Source organism: Mytilus trossulus, chromosome 4 (assembly GCF_036588685.1).
Source record: "Mytilus trossulus isolate FHL-02 chromosome 4, PNRI_Mtr1.1.1.hap1, whole genome shotgun sequence".
Taxonomy (NCBI): Eukaryota; Metazoa; Mollusca; class Bivalvia; order Mytilida; family Mytilidae; genus Mytilus; species Mytilus trossulus.
This window is the reverse complement of record NC_086376.1, coordinates 17,049,853-17,068,111: the sequence shown is the minus strand read 5'-3', so window position 1 is coordinate 17,068,111 and position 18,259 is coordinate 17,049,853. Positions and strand designations below refer to the sequence as shown.

Here is an 18,259-nt window from a genome sequence, read left to right as displayed (position 1 = left end):
GACCAAAAACTTAAACCTGAAGCGGGACAGACGCACAGACTAGAAAACATTATACCCATAAATGGAGAACCCAGGAGAAAAGGACCATACCTAATTCATGATTAAGAAGTTATGATTGATTGTTGGTTGTTGGTTGCTTAACGTCCAGTGGCAAATATTTCATGCATATTCAGGACGAGAACAAGTTCACAATAAATACAATAGGTAGGTTGTACAATAGAGGCCATCTGGCATGATGGTCGGGAAATTTGGACTGCCACTGGAAAGGGAGGGTATATTGGATAGGGACAGAAATTTTGCCTTGCAACAGGCCACCTACGGACCCCTCAAAGAAGTTATGTATATCACATATATATGATGCAACAATATCCTTTTAAAATCTTTTAAATATTTAATAAATAATTAAACAACAAATTGTTTATTAAGTATCAATGTCAAATGTCTTGTTTATTTTGAATAACCTTGTTTATAAGTTCCAACCAACTACCGAGATATTCTTCTTTGTGAAACTTCAGATGAGCAGCATGTACAGATTTTTCCCACGACTTGACCGTCACATCGAACTGTGGAAACTTATTATTCCAGTCTGATACCATCTCCATCATAGTCGGCACGTGACACATTGGGTCATTGTGGGAGAAGTACATCAGAGTAGGAACAACCACTGGATCTTCTTTAAAATTTTGAACCAGTTTGTCGTAAACTTCTTTAGTCTTTTTATTAGTAGTTTTGTAATAAACATCCATTATGGCAATTATCGGTTTTGTCAGAACGCCACTGTCATGAAGGGCAGCAGCTATTCCCGTAGACATGTTTTCATACGTGCCAACGACAATGCTATCAAAAACTTGACCTATGACCTTATCTCTAAAGGATCCGAATTGTGTGTTACTTTCTAGTGCTAGAGTTTCACATATAGTATAATTATAAGCCCCAACTGAAAATGCATGGATAAATATGTGTTCGTCTTTTGGCCTTTCATTTAAAAGATAGTTAAGTAGTGTCCTTGCAAATATCTCTCCTCTCGGTGGCCATAGAAAATGAACTAGCTTTCCGCGCACTGTTAACACATCAAGTCCAATATCGTGATAAATGTCACAATACTTATTTAAAGCATTCTGATTTGCATACAACCATTCGAAAACAACAACAAGAGGTTTGTTTTTAGGTATGAATTTTATAGGATTCTGAGTTAAACTTTCTTTGTCGACTTCCCTAAGGGTCAGCAGTGGAGTCAGCTTTGTTCTTTTCACTGGAACCTTAGAGCAATGTCTAACAATAAGACCAAACACCGTAGAACATGTTTTTGTCGAAGTTGCTGGCTTTGCCAAGAAGGACATGCTCATTTAAATCTTCTTTCGAGGAGCTTTTCTCAACAAAACAAATCAGTTACCTGGAATATAATCCAAAACAAAAGTGAAATTATTATAATGTTTGAAATCAGAGGGAAATTATTATCAAGTTTGAAATCAGCGGGAAATTATTATTATGTTTCAGTGAAATTCGCGTTAAAACAGCAGACCATGGAAGTTAAATGAAATATCATACTTTCAAGGGTAGACATAACATTCTGAAGTCTTTGAAAGAATTGCATTGGTCTACACGAAGAGGATAGATATATAATTATACTGTCTATATAATAACTAGTTATGAATATTTGCAATAAGGAGTTTCTATAAATTCTACAAGTTGTCATCATACAAACAACAAAAATCCTAATAATCTCTATGCTATAATTTCATGCCGCATTTCTACCAGAATATCAACGTGCTGTTGTCTCACTGTAACTTCCTCATTTTCAGATTGAAAAACAAATTCGTGTATTTCCAAAGTCGTCCATGCAACATAATGTTAAACATTAAAACTTAAGTTATGAGTACACTCAAATTCAAGATTGTTACAGCTTCCTTTAAAATTGTACTGACGTACAGGGCATTATAAAACATACATCTATAACACAGGGACTTTCTATACTGTAGTGTAGACTGTACCTGTATAAAATTAACACACACAATTTGTTTTTAGACTGTAATCAGAATCGACAGTACCACTTTCATTTCAAAAAAAATAAATATTAAAAGGCTCTCGAATATCCGATTTTCCCAGAAGTTCTGCGTTAATGATCTTCGGTCCGTGCTTGGAAGTTGTTTACATGTGTCCTTCATTTAACAAAAGTAAGTTAAAATATCTATATCGGCATAACATACCGTGACATACACCATTTATCTTACCTCCTATACATTTCTAGGAATATGATTGGATAAAAGTGCCCACGTGGAGACCGTGTATATTCAATATTAAGTTAGTAGTGGTGTTACGTCCCTTTATAAAAACAATACGGTACTGAGAAAAAATTTAAAGATGTCATACCATGAGTTTATTAGACTCTTCAATTGGGTAAAAGATATTTCAGTTCTAAAGTGGGTTGGCAACTCAATTCCATAGTTTGGCTGCAGAATATCTAAAGCCATACCTTATAGTTCTTACTGTAGGCATTTATTAATTCAGCTTCGTTTTTATATCTGAAAGAATGTTTTGTTTCTTCAATATTTATAAGATCACAAAGTTAAGTGATGGTTTATTTTTTATTTTTGAAGTAAGTCTTCATATTTGCAATTATGATACTGATAAATAAAGCCGAGTGGTCTATTTTGTGCTTTTTAAATTACAGTAGTGAATGTTTTGCTGCAGAAACGCACGGACAATGATCAGAAATTTTAAAGATGTACATATATATTTTTAATTTCCCCAGTTGGTTCAAGTATTTGCAAAGTCTTTTTTTGACATTAAGTTGTCTGGATGCTTTTTTGCAGATGTTCGATGTATGGATGTGTGTTGAAATTAAATAGTTATACCCTTACCTTAACCCTAACCCTAACCCTTCGTTAACCCGACTTAGGACTAAGACGTGTCATAAGACCATCCTAAGACATGTCCTAGTCCATGGACAGCTTCGTTGACACGGCACAAGGTTGCTTAGTGTGAATGTGTATTTATGTGTTTTTTTTGTTTATTTTTGTGTGTGCTTTAAATCAAGGACTTATATACGTCCATGTTTAAATGTAACTGTAATCATTCTAATAATTTTCTGTGCTTTATTTTGTAATTCATTCAAGCGTATAGCTCTTTTGGGCACCATGATTAGTTAATAAAATTATCTTAAACCAATCAAAACACTAAAGTTGATGGTTCCAGCACAAACGTTATAATAAAAAGTACTCGGAGCATTATGAGAAAATTTTTAGCCTTGTGTCTCCATACTCCGCTCACTACAATAATATTCCATTTGAATTATGTGATTGTTAAATATGAAAAAGACGTTTTCGAATGTCAATCAATAAAAATTCAAATGTCTATTCCAGACTTCGTGCAGAACAACTAAACAAAAATAGTTAATTTCAAGATTTTTTTCCTATTTTTTACATAAATCCGTTTAAAAATTATATCCAATAAATAAAATAAGTTTTGATGATTATATATATCAAATTTTGATAAATAAAAAAACACTTTTCTTTTAAATGATTTTTAAACATCCTAATATTTTTAACTGCAGTTTTACCGCCTATAATTGAAAATATTTGATGAACGAATATGTCCAAATTTCTACAATACAGTTTCTGTCCTTTTTGCTACGCTTTCTAAAAATAATAATTTTTAAAGAAAAAATTAACCAAAGAATGACGAGCAGTAATTTAATAAATAAGCACGTGCACGACGACATCACAATTGATTAAGATGCGTTTTTGATTCATTCGCTCGACACTTAGATATGTCTGCCACGACACAAAGTGCTAAGAATACACTCTAGCCAATAAAATATTATTAGTAAAGTTATTATCGCAATAATGGTCCAGGAATCGACTTTTAAGAGCTTCTAAGATTAATTACGACAGCAACTTATAGCTCACATAAAACAGTTAATATCATTTCACGATCCAAAATATTTAAATGGAGATTTGTCAGAGACTATTAAAGTTTGATGAATTGCACCGGAAATCAGGGATTTATCGCATTTAGAATTCCGGTATTAATTATCGAACCGAGAGCGATTTCAACTTGTGCATGCCGTACCTTACAACGGATGAACCATTGCAAATAATGTCCAAAAAGAGACATGTAGATTTGGATTTACAAAGCTGAGCAAACAAAGGGGTACACTTGAGAATAGCATATCATTTCTTAGAAAGAAAGATAGGCTTGTTGTTTTTCGCAGGTCTAAAATTTATTCCTCAAATTTATATTAATACTGAAAGTATCATTTTTATATTTACTGAAATTAAATATTAAATTAAATGTACCTTAACGAGAAGGCAGCTTTTTTTGGTACCGCTATTGTCAGGGTGTTTTAGTACTTCAGAGTATAATTCCATGGATATCATACCCTCCGTTACAGAGTATAATTCCATGGATAGCATACCCTCCGTTACAGAGTATAATTCCATGGATATCATACCCTCCGTTACAGAGTATAATTCCATGGATATCATACCCTCCGTTACAGAGTATAATTCCATGGATAGCATACCCTCCGATACAGAGTATAATTCCATGGATAGCATACCCTCCGATACAGAGTATAATTCCATGGATATCATACCCTCCGTTACAGAGTATAATTCCATGGATATCATACCCTCCGTTACAGAGTATAATTCCATGGATATCATACCCTCCGTTACAGAGTATAATTCCATGGATATCATACCCTCCGTTACAGAGTATAATTCCATGGATATCATACCTCCGTTACAGAGTATAATTCCATGGATAGCATACCCTCCGTTACAGAGGATAATTCCATGGATATCATACCCTCCGTTACAGAGTATAATTCCATGGATATCATACCTCCGTTACAGAGTATAATTCCATGGATAGCATACCCTCCGTTACAGAGTATAATTCCATGGATATCATACCTCCGTTACAGAGTATAATTCCAGGGATATCATACCCTCCGTTACAGAGTATAATTCCATGGATATCATACCCTCCGTTACAGAGTATAATTCCATGGATATCATACCCTCCGTTACAGAGTATAATTCCATGGATATCATACCCTCCGTTACAGAGTATAATTCCATGGATATCATACCTCCGTTACAGAGGATAATTCCATGGATATCATACCCTCCGTTACAGAGTATAATTCCATGGATATCATACCCTCCGTTACAGAGTATAATTCCATGGATATCATACCCTCCGTTACAGAGTATAATTCCATGGATATCATACCCTCCGTTACAGAGTATAATTCCATGGATATCATACCCTCCGTTACAGAGTATAATTCCATGGATATCATACCTCCGTTACAGAGTATAATTCCATGGATAGCATACCCTCCGTTACAGAGTATAATTCCATGGATATCATACCCTCCGTTACAGAGTATAATTCTATGGATATCATACCCTCCGTTACAGAGTATAATTCCATGGATATCATACCTCCGTTACAGAGTATAATTCCATGGATAGCATACCCTCCGTTACAGAGTATAATTCCATGGATATCATACCTCCGTTACAGAGTATAATTCCATGGATATCATACCCTCCGTTACAGAGTATAATTCCATGGATAGCATATCCTCCGTTACAGAGTATAATTCCATGGATATCATACCCTCCGTGACAACGATAAACATCACAACAACAGACTGCACCCACTCAGTCTGCACTAATAGTTCTTAGCTTTGTGCATACAGGCACTTGTCTTAAAAAAATTTCCCTATATACCGGAATATAACAATGTCATATTAAGGTATATAGTGGGAAAAAAATTCTGAGACAAGTGCCTGTGTTTGTGCATACCAAAAATATGACAAGAATTGTTTACATGTATACCAAGTTACAAACTGTGAACTGATTTGAATATCAAACCACAGTTTTTTCATTGATGTAAATAACAAAACACAGATTGTCCATTGATTAAAAAAAAACCAACGAATACTGTGTTATGAAGTATGTATCAAGTATATACCATCTTGATACTTGTACTCAATATGTAACGCATGGGTAGGGTTTGTAGGTTATGTTTTTTGTATGACAAGTGTAAAGAGTTAAAAAAAATTTTTTTTTTAAATCATTAGAATATGAACAGAAGCGTGTAGATGTCAATCATAGGCACTAGTCTCAGAAAAAATCCTTTATCCTATATAGGATTCGTTTTCGTAGACAAGCGCCTGTGGTACAACCCAACGACAAAACATATCCAAATGGATATTCTAGAGGGCAACCTATGTCGTCTTCAACGACAGAGACACGTTTCTTACAATAATAAGAGGCTACAATCGTCCCATACTGAGTCAATGCCATTTGTGTATAAATTAAAAAGAAAACACTAAAGACTTGACATCATCAAACAATTTTCAATGAGGTAAAGATAATTCCTGCAAAGGTGCTGACATGATTTTGTGTCGGCTTATATAATAATAATAACAAAAATACAATGCATCGGGTGTGATAGCCAATGAGACATCTTACCACTACAAACCAACGGACACTGATGTAAATGTCTTCTTCAAATGTGAAATGTACAGCGAGATGCGTCATAGTCTGAATAGAGAGAGGTGTTGAGCATACGCGTCAATATACGTATTTTACACCACAAGAAAAGTGACTATAAGTTTGGGCATAGAAATTTCACGGACTTTTAAGCATCAACAACCTTAACGAAATACAAAAAAAAACAAAACAACACAATAAAACATTGATATAGTAAAGATATCTGACGTTGAAAGGGTTATGAACATGATGCCTGGTCAAACAAATTATTGATGCTGCAATATTTGTTAATACAGCATGTACTCAGTGTCTTATTCTATAAATGTTAAAACCTTTTCAATAAAATCAATGAAAGTGTAAGAACTGCATTAAACGAAGTTTTGATTTAAAGTAGGGCAATGTTTTGTAATTTTAGTCTTCGAGTACCCTGGGAAATTACTCATTCAACTATCTTGTCGATGCTTATATTAAATTCGTTTGAAATGGTTTATTTCTCTAGTGTTTTAAACTCTAGTCTTTTGTTTACTAACTCTATGATTTGAAAGAAAGAAAATAGTGATATATACGTATAGTTCAATGATTCTTTTTAAGGTTCTATCTTTTGGAAATCAATCTTACTATAGGATATGTGTTTTGCTCATTGACGAAATCCGTGCTGTCATTTTTAATCATTTACATATTGTTATCTTTATAATGTGCTCAGTTATGTTAAACTGGCAGAGTAAAACTGGCCAGAAATGTCTTCTTACTTTCCAGATATCTTTTTGTTTTAACCTTCAATTGCCAATGTTGAATACGAAGTAATAATTAAACTAAACTAAGTGATGCCCCCGCACTCCCATCTGAAGTAACTGTATAATAACAAAGTCAATGTCGGACTTTCTTTGATATATTATTGTATCTGGGTGACACAATTGATGCCCTCGCAGATCTAAAGTGTTATTTTAGAACAACTACGTGTATAAAATTTAACCGCTTATGCCCCAAAACATGACAAAGTTTAATCTGTATAAGAGGAGTTAATTGAAACGCTCCTCTTATGCAAATAGATACTCCCAAAATTACAAAGTTTAACTATCTTCTAAAAAGAGCATATATTAATAAAAATCAAAATCCTAAACACATGCACACCTTCAATATATGTACAAACAGATGGCAAATTGAAAACTTCATAGGATTTAAACTATAAGAGGAGTTATGCTGAATAAATATTATTCTGAATAGTCCAAGAGAAGAACCTTCCCCCGGAATACTGGTGGTCGATTTAGCAAGCGAACACACGTCATAGCCAGCAATACGTTTACCCATTAATACACAACCATACAGTCAGCTTCAAAATAAGACTTTCCCCAGGTCATTTTAGCACTTAGATCTACAGTGTGTAACGTATAAGGCAGGGCATAAGTATAACATTTTTTGTTACTGGCATAAACAAATTATTGCTTTTTTTTTAATTTTACGACATATGACAGGTACATAGGTTTATGAGCACATGAAACTGGTTTAACCATTCTACAATCGGTCAGCGAGAAAGGTGTAAATGCAGCTTTTAGTAGGTTTCTACACGCATGATTTGTTGGCTTTGAATTAGCTGTCAGTAACTGCAAGTTCTATCAGATCTGTATTTTTTGTCTGTTTTATTGAAGGGATGTATGGATACCCTGCCACATCCAGTCTGTGTTTTTGTTATTTTCTTTTCAGGTTTGTATCGATATGAACAATACATTAATTCTGAACTGATTGTTTTACGTTTGTCATTTCGGGGCCTTTTATAGCTGACTTTGCGGTATGTGTTTTGCTCATTGTTGAAGGCCTTACACCGACAGACGTTTATACTTTTAGCTTTATATATACATCTATTTAGTACCACTGAACGTCTTAGAATGTTTCATAATAACAACATTAGTATTAAAGACATTATTTACGATATCTGGTTTAAAAAATAAATTGTGTAAATAGTGCTTGATATATATAGTCATTATAATACTGCAACGGTTCTCCGTACGTATTTAATTATATAGTAAACAAGAATGTGTCCCAAGTACAAGGATGCCCCATCCGCACTATCATTTTCTGTGTGCACTGGATGGTGAAAAGGGGATAAAATCTCTAATTTGGCATTAAAATTAGAAAGATTATATCATAAGGAACAAAAAACTTACCAAAACTTTAACCTGAAGCGGGGCCGACGAACTGGCGAACAGACGGACGAACAAACGAACGGACGCACAGACCAGAAAATGGGGCATAATTAAAACTTTCATTCCTATGTATGCACAATCTATTCAGACACAGAACACGTTTTCTTCTATAGTCAATTATTTATTACATTTTTACACAGTAGAAAACAATTATTAAAACAATGATCCTACTGAATAAATCACAAATATCGTATTAAACAAGATATACACAAATCTTCATGGCACAGATATACTAGTAAACAGGAATATATATTGGAAATGCGAAAATATTCTAACAGATTTAAAGTTCTCTAAAATGTATACACACATATGCCTTTAGTATTTATCTATTCCACTGTTAGCCCTCAACAGCTTTCCTATGGACATGCAAACTGTGAATATTGCAAAACAATATATCTTTACAACTAGAAAGAGACAATTGTGTAAGTTTCATTAACCTTAGTGATGATAAAAATGGTATTTGCTCAAATCCACACTGTTTATAACACTTCTTTTTGCTATCAGACTCTGTTAGTGTATTTTCTCAATTTGGTTTTTAAATTAATAAAAAATCACCTGCTTATGCTTTTACTATTTATTATGAAATATCTTAAGAGCAGCTAAATATTTATTGCATTAAATAATTAATCAATTAATACATGAAAAAGTAGTTAAATATATAAATACTAATGGCAATAAATATCCGGACTCAAAATGTATTCAGTTATATTTCCTGCTCATTTGACTGTCACCGATGAAGAATTTTACAATACCTTTAGCACATACATCGAACAACAAACATATTAATAGCACTACAATTCATTTGTAAGGGTCATCTCAAAGATGTCCCCTTTACATCACAAAAAATGATTCTATGTCGGCAAGATCGCTTAAAATTGCACCATTATTTCTAATATTATTCTGAACTATATGTTTTACAATAAGTGTAGTCAAATATAATAAATATATACACAAATAAATCAGACATATCTTGTATTTATAAGTTCAAGTCTGTAAATAACAAATGTCTTGGAATCTTCAAACGGAAAAATAAACCACAATAATTGAGTAATTGCGACTCAAGTTCCACTGTTATATTCCTTAGCAATACAATAGAAGTCATTTGAATCTATGTAATAAAATGTTACGGTTATATTTACGGATAGTTGATATTTCACCGAAATCCTGATAAGGTAACCGTGTGTTCTAGTGCTTTCCGACGTAATGACGCTATACTTGAACCTCGCCAAGCCTCGCCTATCTCTTGCATTCCACACGTCATCTGGGTATTTGACATCGCCGGTGGCGAATTTGAATTTGACTGCAGGGGAGAAGAACAACTAGCAACTTGGACTCCATAGTTGGAATTATAAAGAGAACTTGCATTAGGCATAAGGTTATTACCCAGTGACACATTTACAGCATCAGCCAGGCCTGCTATTGATACTTGTGACCCAAATCCTTGTCCAAGTCCTTGTCTTTGTAAAGATGACGGAAATGTTAGGGGATTACCGTTGATAGATCCTCCTAAGTTTGTCATTCCAGACATACTTGACATTCCAGACCAGCGAGTATCTGATGGATGAAAACCACAAAGACCATCATTCATAGAACCAAAGTGAGGTAATCCTGGTGATGGTAGTAGAGCCCCAGGTGTTCGGAACACGTTGGTGGTCTTCTTCCTTTTCTTCCATTTAGCTCTTCGGTTTTGAAACCAAACCTGAAAAGAACATAGATTTAATTTGATGTTGTTTTACGTCTTTATTGTACTTGTACTAACTTAACAACCAATGAGCTTCTATTTGAAATTATTATAAAATTAAATCAAGTGTATCTCGATTACATATCTTTATTAAATTTTGGGTTTTGAATTACGTCTTTTTGCACCTTATGATGAAATATTTCTTGAAATACATAAACAAATATAATTGTCTTCCTACGCAATGTAATCCTACTATGTAGGACCGGTTAATAGACGTCACATAATCCAAATGTCATTGGAATCTTTAATGTGTTAATGACACCCTCGTCTCTGGCAAAAACCCCAAACCCCAAAAACAAAAATCATGGAAGTTACATGTCCTAAATGTCGTGGGATCTCAGAATAAAAAGAGCAAAAAAACAAACAACAGGCGAGTTAACATAGCCTTCGAAAATATTGGTTGTTAGCGATCCAGTGACGCCATATTGTTTTATAAACATCATTTGTGACCGTTTTTCCTCTCGTGTCACGATGTAGTCTCGGACAGACATAAAGTTGTCTAAAATTGATAACAATGGAGACACGTTATAGTCTGTCTCCGTGGTATTGTTTTTATTTCCAATCTGCACATGGTCTCAAAACACGCAAAAGAATTCTAATTAGACTCATATAGAGTGTATAATGACGCTTAAGACGGTTGTGATTTTGACTGACTTTTGGGACGTTTATTCTCTACTATTGTAAATTTATGCAAATTTTAGTTCCCGTTTGGAATTTCCTGTTTCCATTATTCATTTTGTTATATTTTTCTGATAATACGTTTCGTGTATTTTTTCCAGAATGCAATTTTCATCGCCATTCTTTTATTGTTTATGTATGCATGCATGCATACTTTAAATCGTAAAATTTTGAAACAGAAAAATTATTATTGACCATGGAAGTAAAATTAATCATGATAATTCCCTGTTTAACATTATAACATACGAAATCACAGTATATTAAGCTTTTTATAATTAATGTATTTATTTTATTTTAAACAGACATTCGGTGTAATTTAACAGATATATCATGTTCTTGGGGGTATTTGCGAAAAATACCAGTCTTGAGAATGAATTTTCCTCGCCTTACGGCTCGCGAAATTTAACTTTCTCTCGACTGGTTCTCACATTTCTGCAGCAAGGCTTATCATTTAAAAGTCAATTTTATTTTCTTAATGTCTAGTATTTAGCTATATGTAATTCCAATTTATTAGTACGCATGTGCTTTTACTCTTCGTTTTCTTGAGTTGAAACCTATATAGAAAATTATTCCAAACGAATCAAAGTCGGTATTTTAGAACATATAAATGTATACAATATTATCATCATAAGAATAGGTCAGTTCGGTTAATTTTCATCCGTTAACCTACGCATTTAAGGAACAAAAATAATTATTTGTACAATGTCGGCATTTTAAAAGACTATCGTTTTCTGTTACATTTTCCTGAATGTGGCCGTGTTTGTTTTGTTCATTCCATTAGTTAATAGATGGTCAATAAACGGCTTTTAATATTGGTTAGTAAGTATTGAAATCAAAAATCAAATATAACATACCAACAATAGATTTAAATGCTAATACAATTAATTGTAATGTGTGTCAATAGGCAATATCAATACCTAAGCTTTGAAGTTTAAAGTCTCATTGAGATAAATGTCATAATTTTTAGCTAAAAGTTGAACACGATCCCTGAAAGCAAAAAATTACCAAAATATAAAAAAGGTTACAAAACTATCTTCTTGTTATTCATGTAACTCTTTAAATTCCATTGTTAAGGATAACCAATTACTTTTCCTTCATTTTTGTTTTAAAAATATGTAAGTTTAATCGCTGTGATCTCGTGTCATATCATTCAAACATGTAAAGTCATCAATATCTGTACTGTGCGACCACCGAGGGACAAGCGCTGACGTACCCGCATTGCATTTTTCACTGACAATCGAATGTACTCGCACGCAATGCTACAACCTAGAGGATTCCAGCTAATATTTCAGTCCACACGCGGATGAAATTGGAGATCCTCGTGTGTATTTCGTTATGGAAAGAAGCTGAGAAAAGTTAATAGTGTAATTATCTGGGTGTCAATTGTAAATGAAGTCCGCTTCTTTTAAGGATATAATATAATCTGTATGTTAATTATGGTGTCTAATTTGCGTGTGACGGTTATATATCAAAACCCTATTTAGACAAACGGGAGACAAATGATAGTGTTATACAAACCAATTTTAACAGGTGTGTTATAATTAAAATAATAATGCTATTATATTCATTACAAAATAAAGATAACGGTCAAAATTGCTGTGATCATGAAAATGCAAAAAAAAAACCAACAAAAATCTTATTTTTTTCAACTTTTCTCTGAGGTATATCTTTAATATATATAAATGAAAATTGTAAAATTTAAGGACAAATATCTCAAGCACGGGACACATTCTACGAACAAGCAACAAACCCTGCAGTCAATATAAATAAAATTGACTCAGAAAAAAAATCCTGACTGAAGATACTAAATATCATCATCAGCATAATCAAATAAGAATATAATTCTAGAAATTTCGGAATTGCTTCTGGCAAGCCTACACAATTCGTTTGAACCAATGGTTCGAGTTAAGGTAGATATTTTTTAATCTATTTTATAATTATGGATAATGCACTTATATAAAACCTTTTATAAGGTTCGAATCGGTTAATGTCAAATAAACTGAAACGGACAAAGTCTCAAACATAATAAAAGATACTGTTGGCATGTTTAAATATTGATGTACTTTTATTTGTGGTCATTTTTGTTTAAAATGATATGAAATGTGTCGGTATACTTGAAAGAAATGTTTTCTATATTGTTTAACTGAAATAAACAAGGCTTTAGTCCAGAAATATTCACAATAAAGTGCAATGATACAGACAGTACACAATGATTTTTTTACGAAACGTCGGAGTATTTAATATAGTATATTTGCTTTAATATATTTCTTTGTAAAAACCACTCGAGCCAAAGATAACAGAGCACACGGTACAAACCACTCATGTACTTAGAATCTACTATCAAACTTTTAAGTTTACAAGGTTTAATTTATTAGGCTCTTGACAAAAAATGCTAAACGTTATCATGCGTATTAAATGTCTTCAATTAAAATTGAAATATAGCAGTTATAATTAATTATATTTACAAAATAAATAAACAATAAACAAATAAACAAAAATCGGAAAAATCAAGTGATACTGGGACTGTTAGACAAAAGAATTACACCCAGAGTTGAATCATGATTTAAATGCTATAGACTTGTAACAAGTTTTTAATTTAATTGTCTAAAAAGGATTAGTTGATAAATATTATATTTATTATAACCATTTCGTAATTTACATTAGAAATTATGATTTTTGATTTAAATGTTTATGATAGTATAGAAACAAATTTGATATTTTTGCCTTGTTTGTCATTTTGCATTTTTTGTATTCCTATATTTTATGTTATTGACACGCCACGTAATTCATAATAGTATTTAGTACCATATCACCATTATGTTTGATTCTATGAACTTAAATGAATAGAAATATATCATATATTGAAACATAAATGCATTCATCAAGTTGAAGACAATAATTAAAGTTGATGGGAACATTTCTATTCGGTAAACTTTCCTTCCTATGCATATGTTTAATACTCCGTATATTTGATGCCAATGATAATACCAATGTTTCCAACTTTTTGGACACAAATTAAGTATTTAATTTGCCGCTAACAAAAATTACAAAAAGAATGAAAGAGACTAAATTCTCTGGAACTGATCATAAAAATAATGTTTATTATATAATAAACTCCTAGCTGTTAAAATTAATTTGGTTATCTAAAAAGACCATGCCGCTTACTTATAAATGTTACCGCAGATTATGTAAGATTGTATTATAAAAAAAGAAAGGTTTTATAAAAAAAAAATGAAATTGAACTATGAAATAGTTTTATTTTCCCAGTTCTTACTTTCTCTTTTAAAGTTCCATTAAAAATGGGATTCATAGATATATTTTATAATTATGTTTTTTTTGCGTTACGGTTCTACTCTCCGATATATATAAATACGCCAAACAATATGTCAATTGAAAATTCAAATTTAGATGAAAATCTTGAATAAATATAATTATTGCTTTGACATACCTGGACACGTGATTCTGTTAAACCAATTCTTAAAGCTAGTTCCTCTCTCATGAAGATATCAGGGTAGTGTGTCTTAGCAAAGTTCCTCTCAAGTTCATTCAGCTGGGCCGGTGTAAACCTTGTCCTATGACGTTTCTGTTTTGCTCTTTCACTGTCTATTTCTGAACCACTGTCCGGTTCTTTGGAGGATCCGCTGTCACTATCCCCTCGGTTCATCATCTGAGAATTAGTCATTGCTTGCTTCAAGTCTGCAATAGAAGGCGTGAAAGTTTACTTTTAAAAGTTCGGATCTAATAAAATATTTTAATCCAAAAGCTGCTTCGAAAACAAAGAAATGTTGAACTGAGAAAATTCATAAAATTTCGTCACATTAATTTTTCACGGATGAAACAAAAGTTCGTCTTTAAAATATATGTTTATACTTATTTTCACCATTATAAATAATTATATCTTATCTTTTCTTTGTGATTTTGATATGCAATCTTAACAGAAGAGAATAGAGGTTAAAACATATATTTGTGAAATATAAGTTTGTTCAAGTTGTCTTCTTTGGGTGTACATGTTACATATTTGTAGCATTTTAATGCTGAAAAAAAAACAATTTAGTGACTATAACATTTGTCAATATTATCCTTTGGTTTTTGCAATTTAACAACGTGCATTTATTAAATATAAATTAAACACAAAATTTTATCTAAGTTTACATTAAGAATTACATTGGCATACAAATTAATATAAGATTTAATTCATTAAAAAAAAGTACGTAATTTAACCAATCCGTACTGTTTTGCAATTTTCAAACATTTTCAGCAATCGTTTAATAATACCGAAATCTGTCCTATCAATGACAAATAGAGATAGATAAAAAAATAATAAAAAAAAATCTTTTTACGTGGTGCGACTATCACAGTTTTCATTCACAGACATAAGAGCAAGGGTATTTTATTCTTTTAAAAACACATTCAAAACTATCAAGAATTTTACTTACAAGAACATTAATTCTTTTGTAAATTATATTTTTTGCATCAATAATACCTACTGTATTATAAAACAAAGAACGGAACTTAAATTAAAGTAAAGAAAAAAATATAAAATATAAAAAACAAAATCTTTTTTAATAGGATGCAATGCGAATATAGTAATATAATAGTACCACTGTCTGTCCTTAAAACAATGTGTAAATTTACTCCGCTGGAAATTAACAAGACATATAGATCATGATTGAAAATCAATATAGGCACTAACGAGTAATAATTAATTATATTAGTTAGCTAAATCAGAATAATATATTGGCACAGCGCGCCTGAAATTTAATCAAATTTGGATGATTTAGTTCTAAACAATCTGGAAGAGAGTACCAAAGATTTAATTTTCTTGCAAATAAATTGAATAAAAGCTGAACCAACCAACTTTCTGGGTCTAATTCTTCAATTAAACCTTTGAGGTTTTACTGGTCACTTGCTATTGTACAGAAATATTAACCTGAAATCCGATTCCTATCAATAAATAAAAGAATAAAAAAGAAATCTTACCTGTTTTTGGTGGCTTGGCAAGTGGCTCTTGAAAATATAAAGAGGAGTTGTTAACACCATCCATATCAGTTGAATCAAGAAATACGAGTTGCGCTTGATTTTTGGTTCCAATTGCTTTTTAACACTCTCAGTCAAGTGTCTTGAATGTGGCAAAACTCGCCATTTGATTGGTTAAGACCTTTCTTTGAAAATGAGTGGACAACGCTATCAGTTTCACGCTGGTTTTCCGATACTGTGAAAATTCTGTCGTTTTAAGGTAAATAACGACTTTATATTGCATTAAAGGAACAATATTTTCATATGAAATGAAATATGACAAGAAAAACTTACAGTTTTGTATTCATTTGTTTATTCAAGTACACAATAAATGTTGACAATAATACCAAACCGAGAAAAGTCCTTTCAATTTTCGTCCAATATCAATAATAATGAAGTATTGGAAAGTCAATCGACTTCACTTAATGAAGATAAATATCATAAATTATCGTTAACTATATGTTAATACGACCTTTTTTTAAATTAAGATGCGTGCTAATGATACGCTTTATGCATAACATTTTAAACTTACACTTTACTCCAAACGAAATTCGTTTAGTCCTCTCTTTTGGATTTGTTTTTAGATATTCTTTTTAAATCTTACTGTGTTTTTGAAGGATAGTATAAATAAGACTTATTTCAATAAATGTACGTATATTTATAATTTATAGAAAATTCAGACTCGTACAACATTTCAAATACAATAAATTATCTGTTAAAATAAAGGAATACAAATAAATTATATCTTTAAATAAATGCACGAACAAAAGGATAGATGCTTTGTATGGAAAATATTTTTAACTGTACAATTCCATCTGAAGCAAATCGTCAAATGGTATACTCGAAGTTCTTCCAATTATTTTAAATAAATGATTAATACATATATGAAATTATTAAGGAATAATTACTAACTTTTTGGGATAAAATTATTTTATTGTTTAAACTAGGATTTATATAGGACTATACGATTCCTTGTTTAAAATCAATGTATTTATTATATTCTTAGTTAACCAAAACAAAAAAACAAGCAAAACCGGAAGCATTAACAATAAATAAATGACATTAAAGACAATGATTTTTCATAGGAAAGTTTCACTATATATTATTAAAATTATTGTTTAAATTTTTTAGTTTTATTAGAAGAAGAACACTATCGATATCGGTAAGGGAGTTGGTTTTAAACTCGTATTTATAAATCTTTTTAATTAAAATTGACATTATTAATTATTCATGTGGAATAAGGTGGAACTTTGTTAAATTTAATGCTCAATTACTTCATTAAAGTGAATACACTGATATCATAATTTTTACAATGATATAAAATCGTTAATCTAACAATGAGAATGGCAGGTTTTTCTCACTTTTTGGTCGTGTGCGGCACCTTGCTTTTCGACAGGTGTTAATATCAAGCGGTTTTATGATTGTTAAAGAAAGAGATTAGATCGATAAGAATGTAACTCTCACCGCACATTTTATGATGGTATACAACAGTTTTGATGAACTAATAAAAGTATATTATTGGCATGCCGTACAAACTATCGTGGCATCCATGTTTCTCTCGCCATTGTGCGAGAAATGTTCAAAGACACAGGTGCGCGTGTCACTATTGTGTTACATCTGTTTTCGGTTTTTCAAAAATTCCGAAGACAAGATTATGTAAAGAATAAACTTGAGAAATACAAACACTCACCTGCTTGTAGCACACAGATTAAAATGATAAATAATAAATAAAAAAATATAATTATTATTTTTTTATTATTATTATTATTATTATTATTATTATTATTATTATTATTATTATTATTATTATTATTATTATTATTATAAGGTTTTTTTTTCGGAATAATATTTTTTTATTCTTACTTGATTAATTATTTAGAGAAAACATAGATTCAGATTAAGAAAAAGGGATTAAAAGAGTATTTTCAATAATGAAAAAAAATACTTCTTTGTTATTTAGCTCAAAATCACATAAACATCCATACTTGTTTTTTTTTTTACCTAGACATTTTGATAATATTCATTAAATGATATTTCTAGAAGTGTATAGATAAATATGTAGCATGGGTCAGAGATGGGATTAATTTAACCACTCATTATAATTGACC

At 31.5% G+C, this 18,259-nt stretch overlaps 2 protein-coding genes across 2 annotated transcripts in view; both read right to left on the bottom strand.

The window, feature by feature from the left end:
* Window positions 1-433: 433 nt before the first annotated feature.
* Window positions 434-1,367, bottom strand: LOC134713767 (uncharacterized). Its single transcript, XM_063575054.1, has one exon. It carries the CDS (start codon window positions 1,344-1,346, stop codon window positions 435-437), a length of 912 nt encoding a protein of 303 aa, XP_063431124.1. The 5' UTR covers window positions 1,347-1,367; the 3' UTR covers window position 434.
* Window positions 1,368-8,877: 7,510 nt separating this feature from the next.
* The window catches only part of LOC134716458 (retinal homeobox protein Rx-B-like), a 19,452-nt gene continuing 10,070 nt past the window's right edge, over window positions 8,878-18,259 (bottom strand). The window contains exons 4-6 of the mRNA XM_063579457.1: window positions 16,116-16,234; window positions 14,584-14,831; window positions 8,878-10,415 (exon numbers count right to left, since the gene is read on the bottom strand). Coding sequence (XP_063435527.1) covers window positions 9,870-10,415; window positions 14,584-14,831; window positions 16,116-16,234 — 913 coding nt within the window. The 3' untranslated portion in view covers window positions 8,878-9,869. The remainder of the gene's footprint in view (window positions 10,416-14,583; window positions 14,832-16,115; window positions 16,235-18,259) is intronic.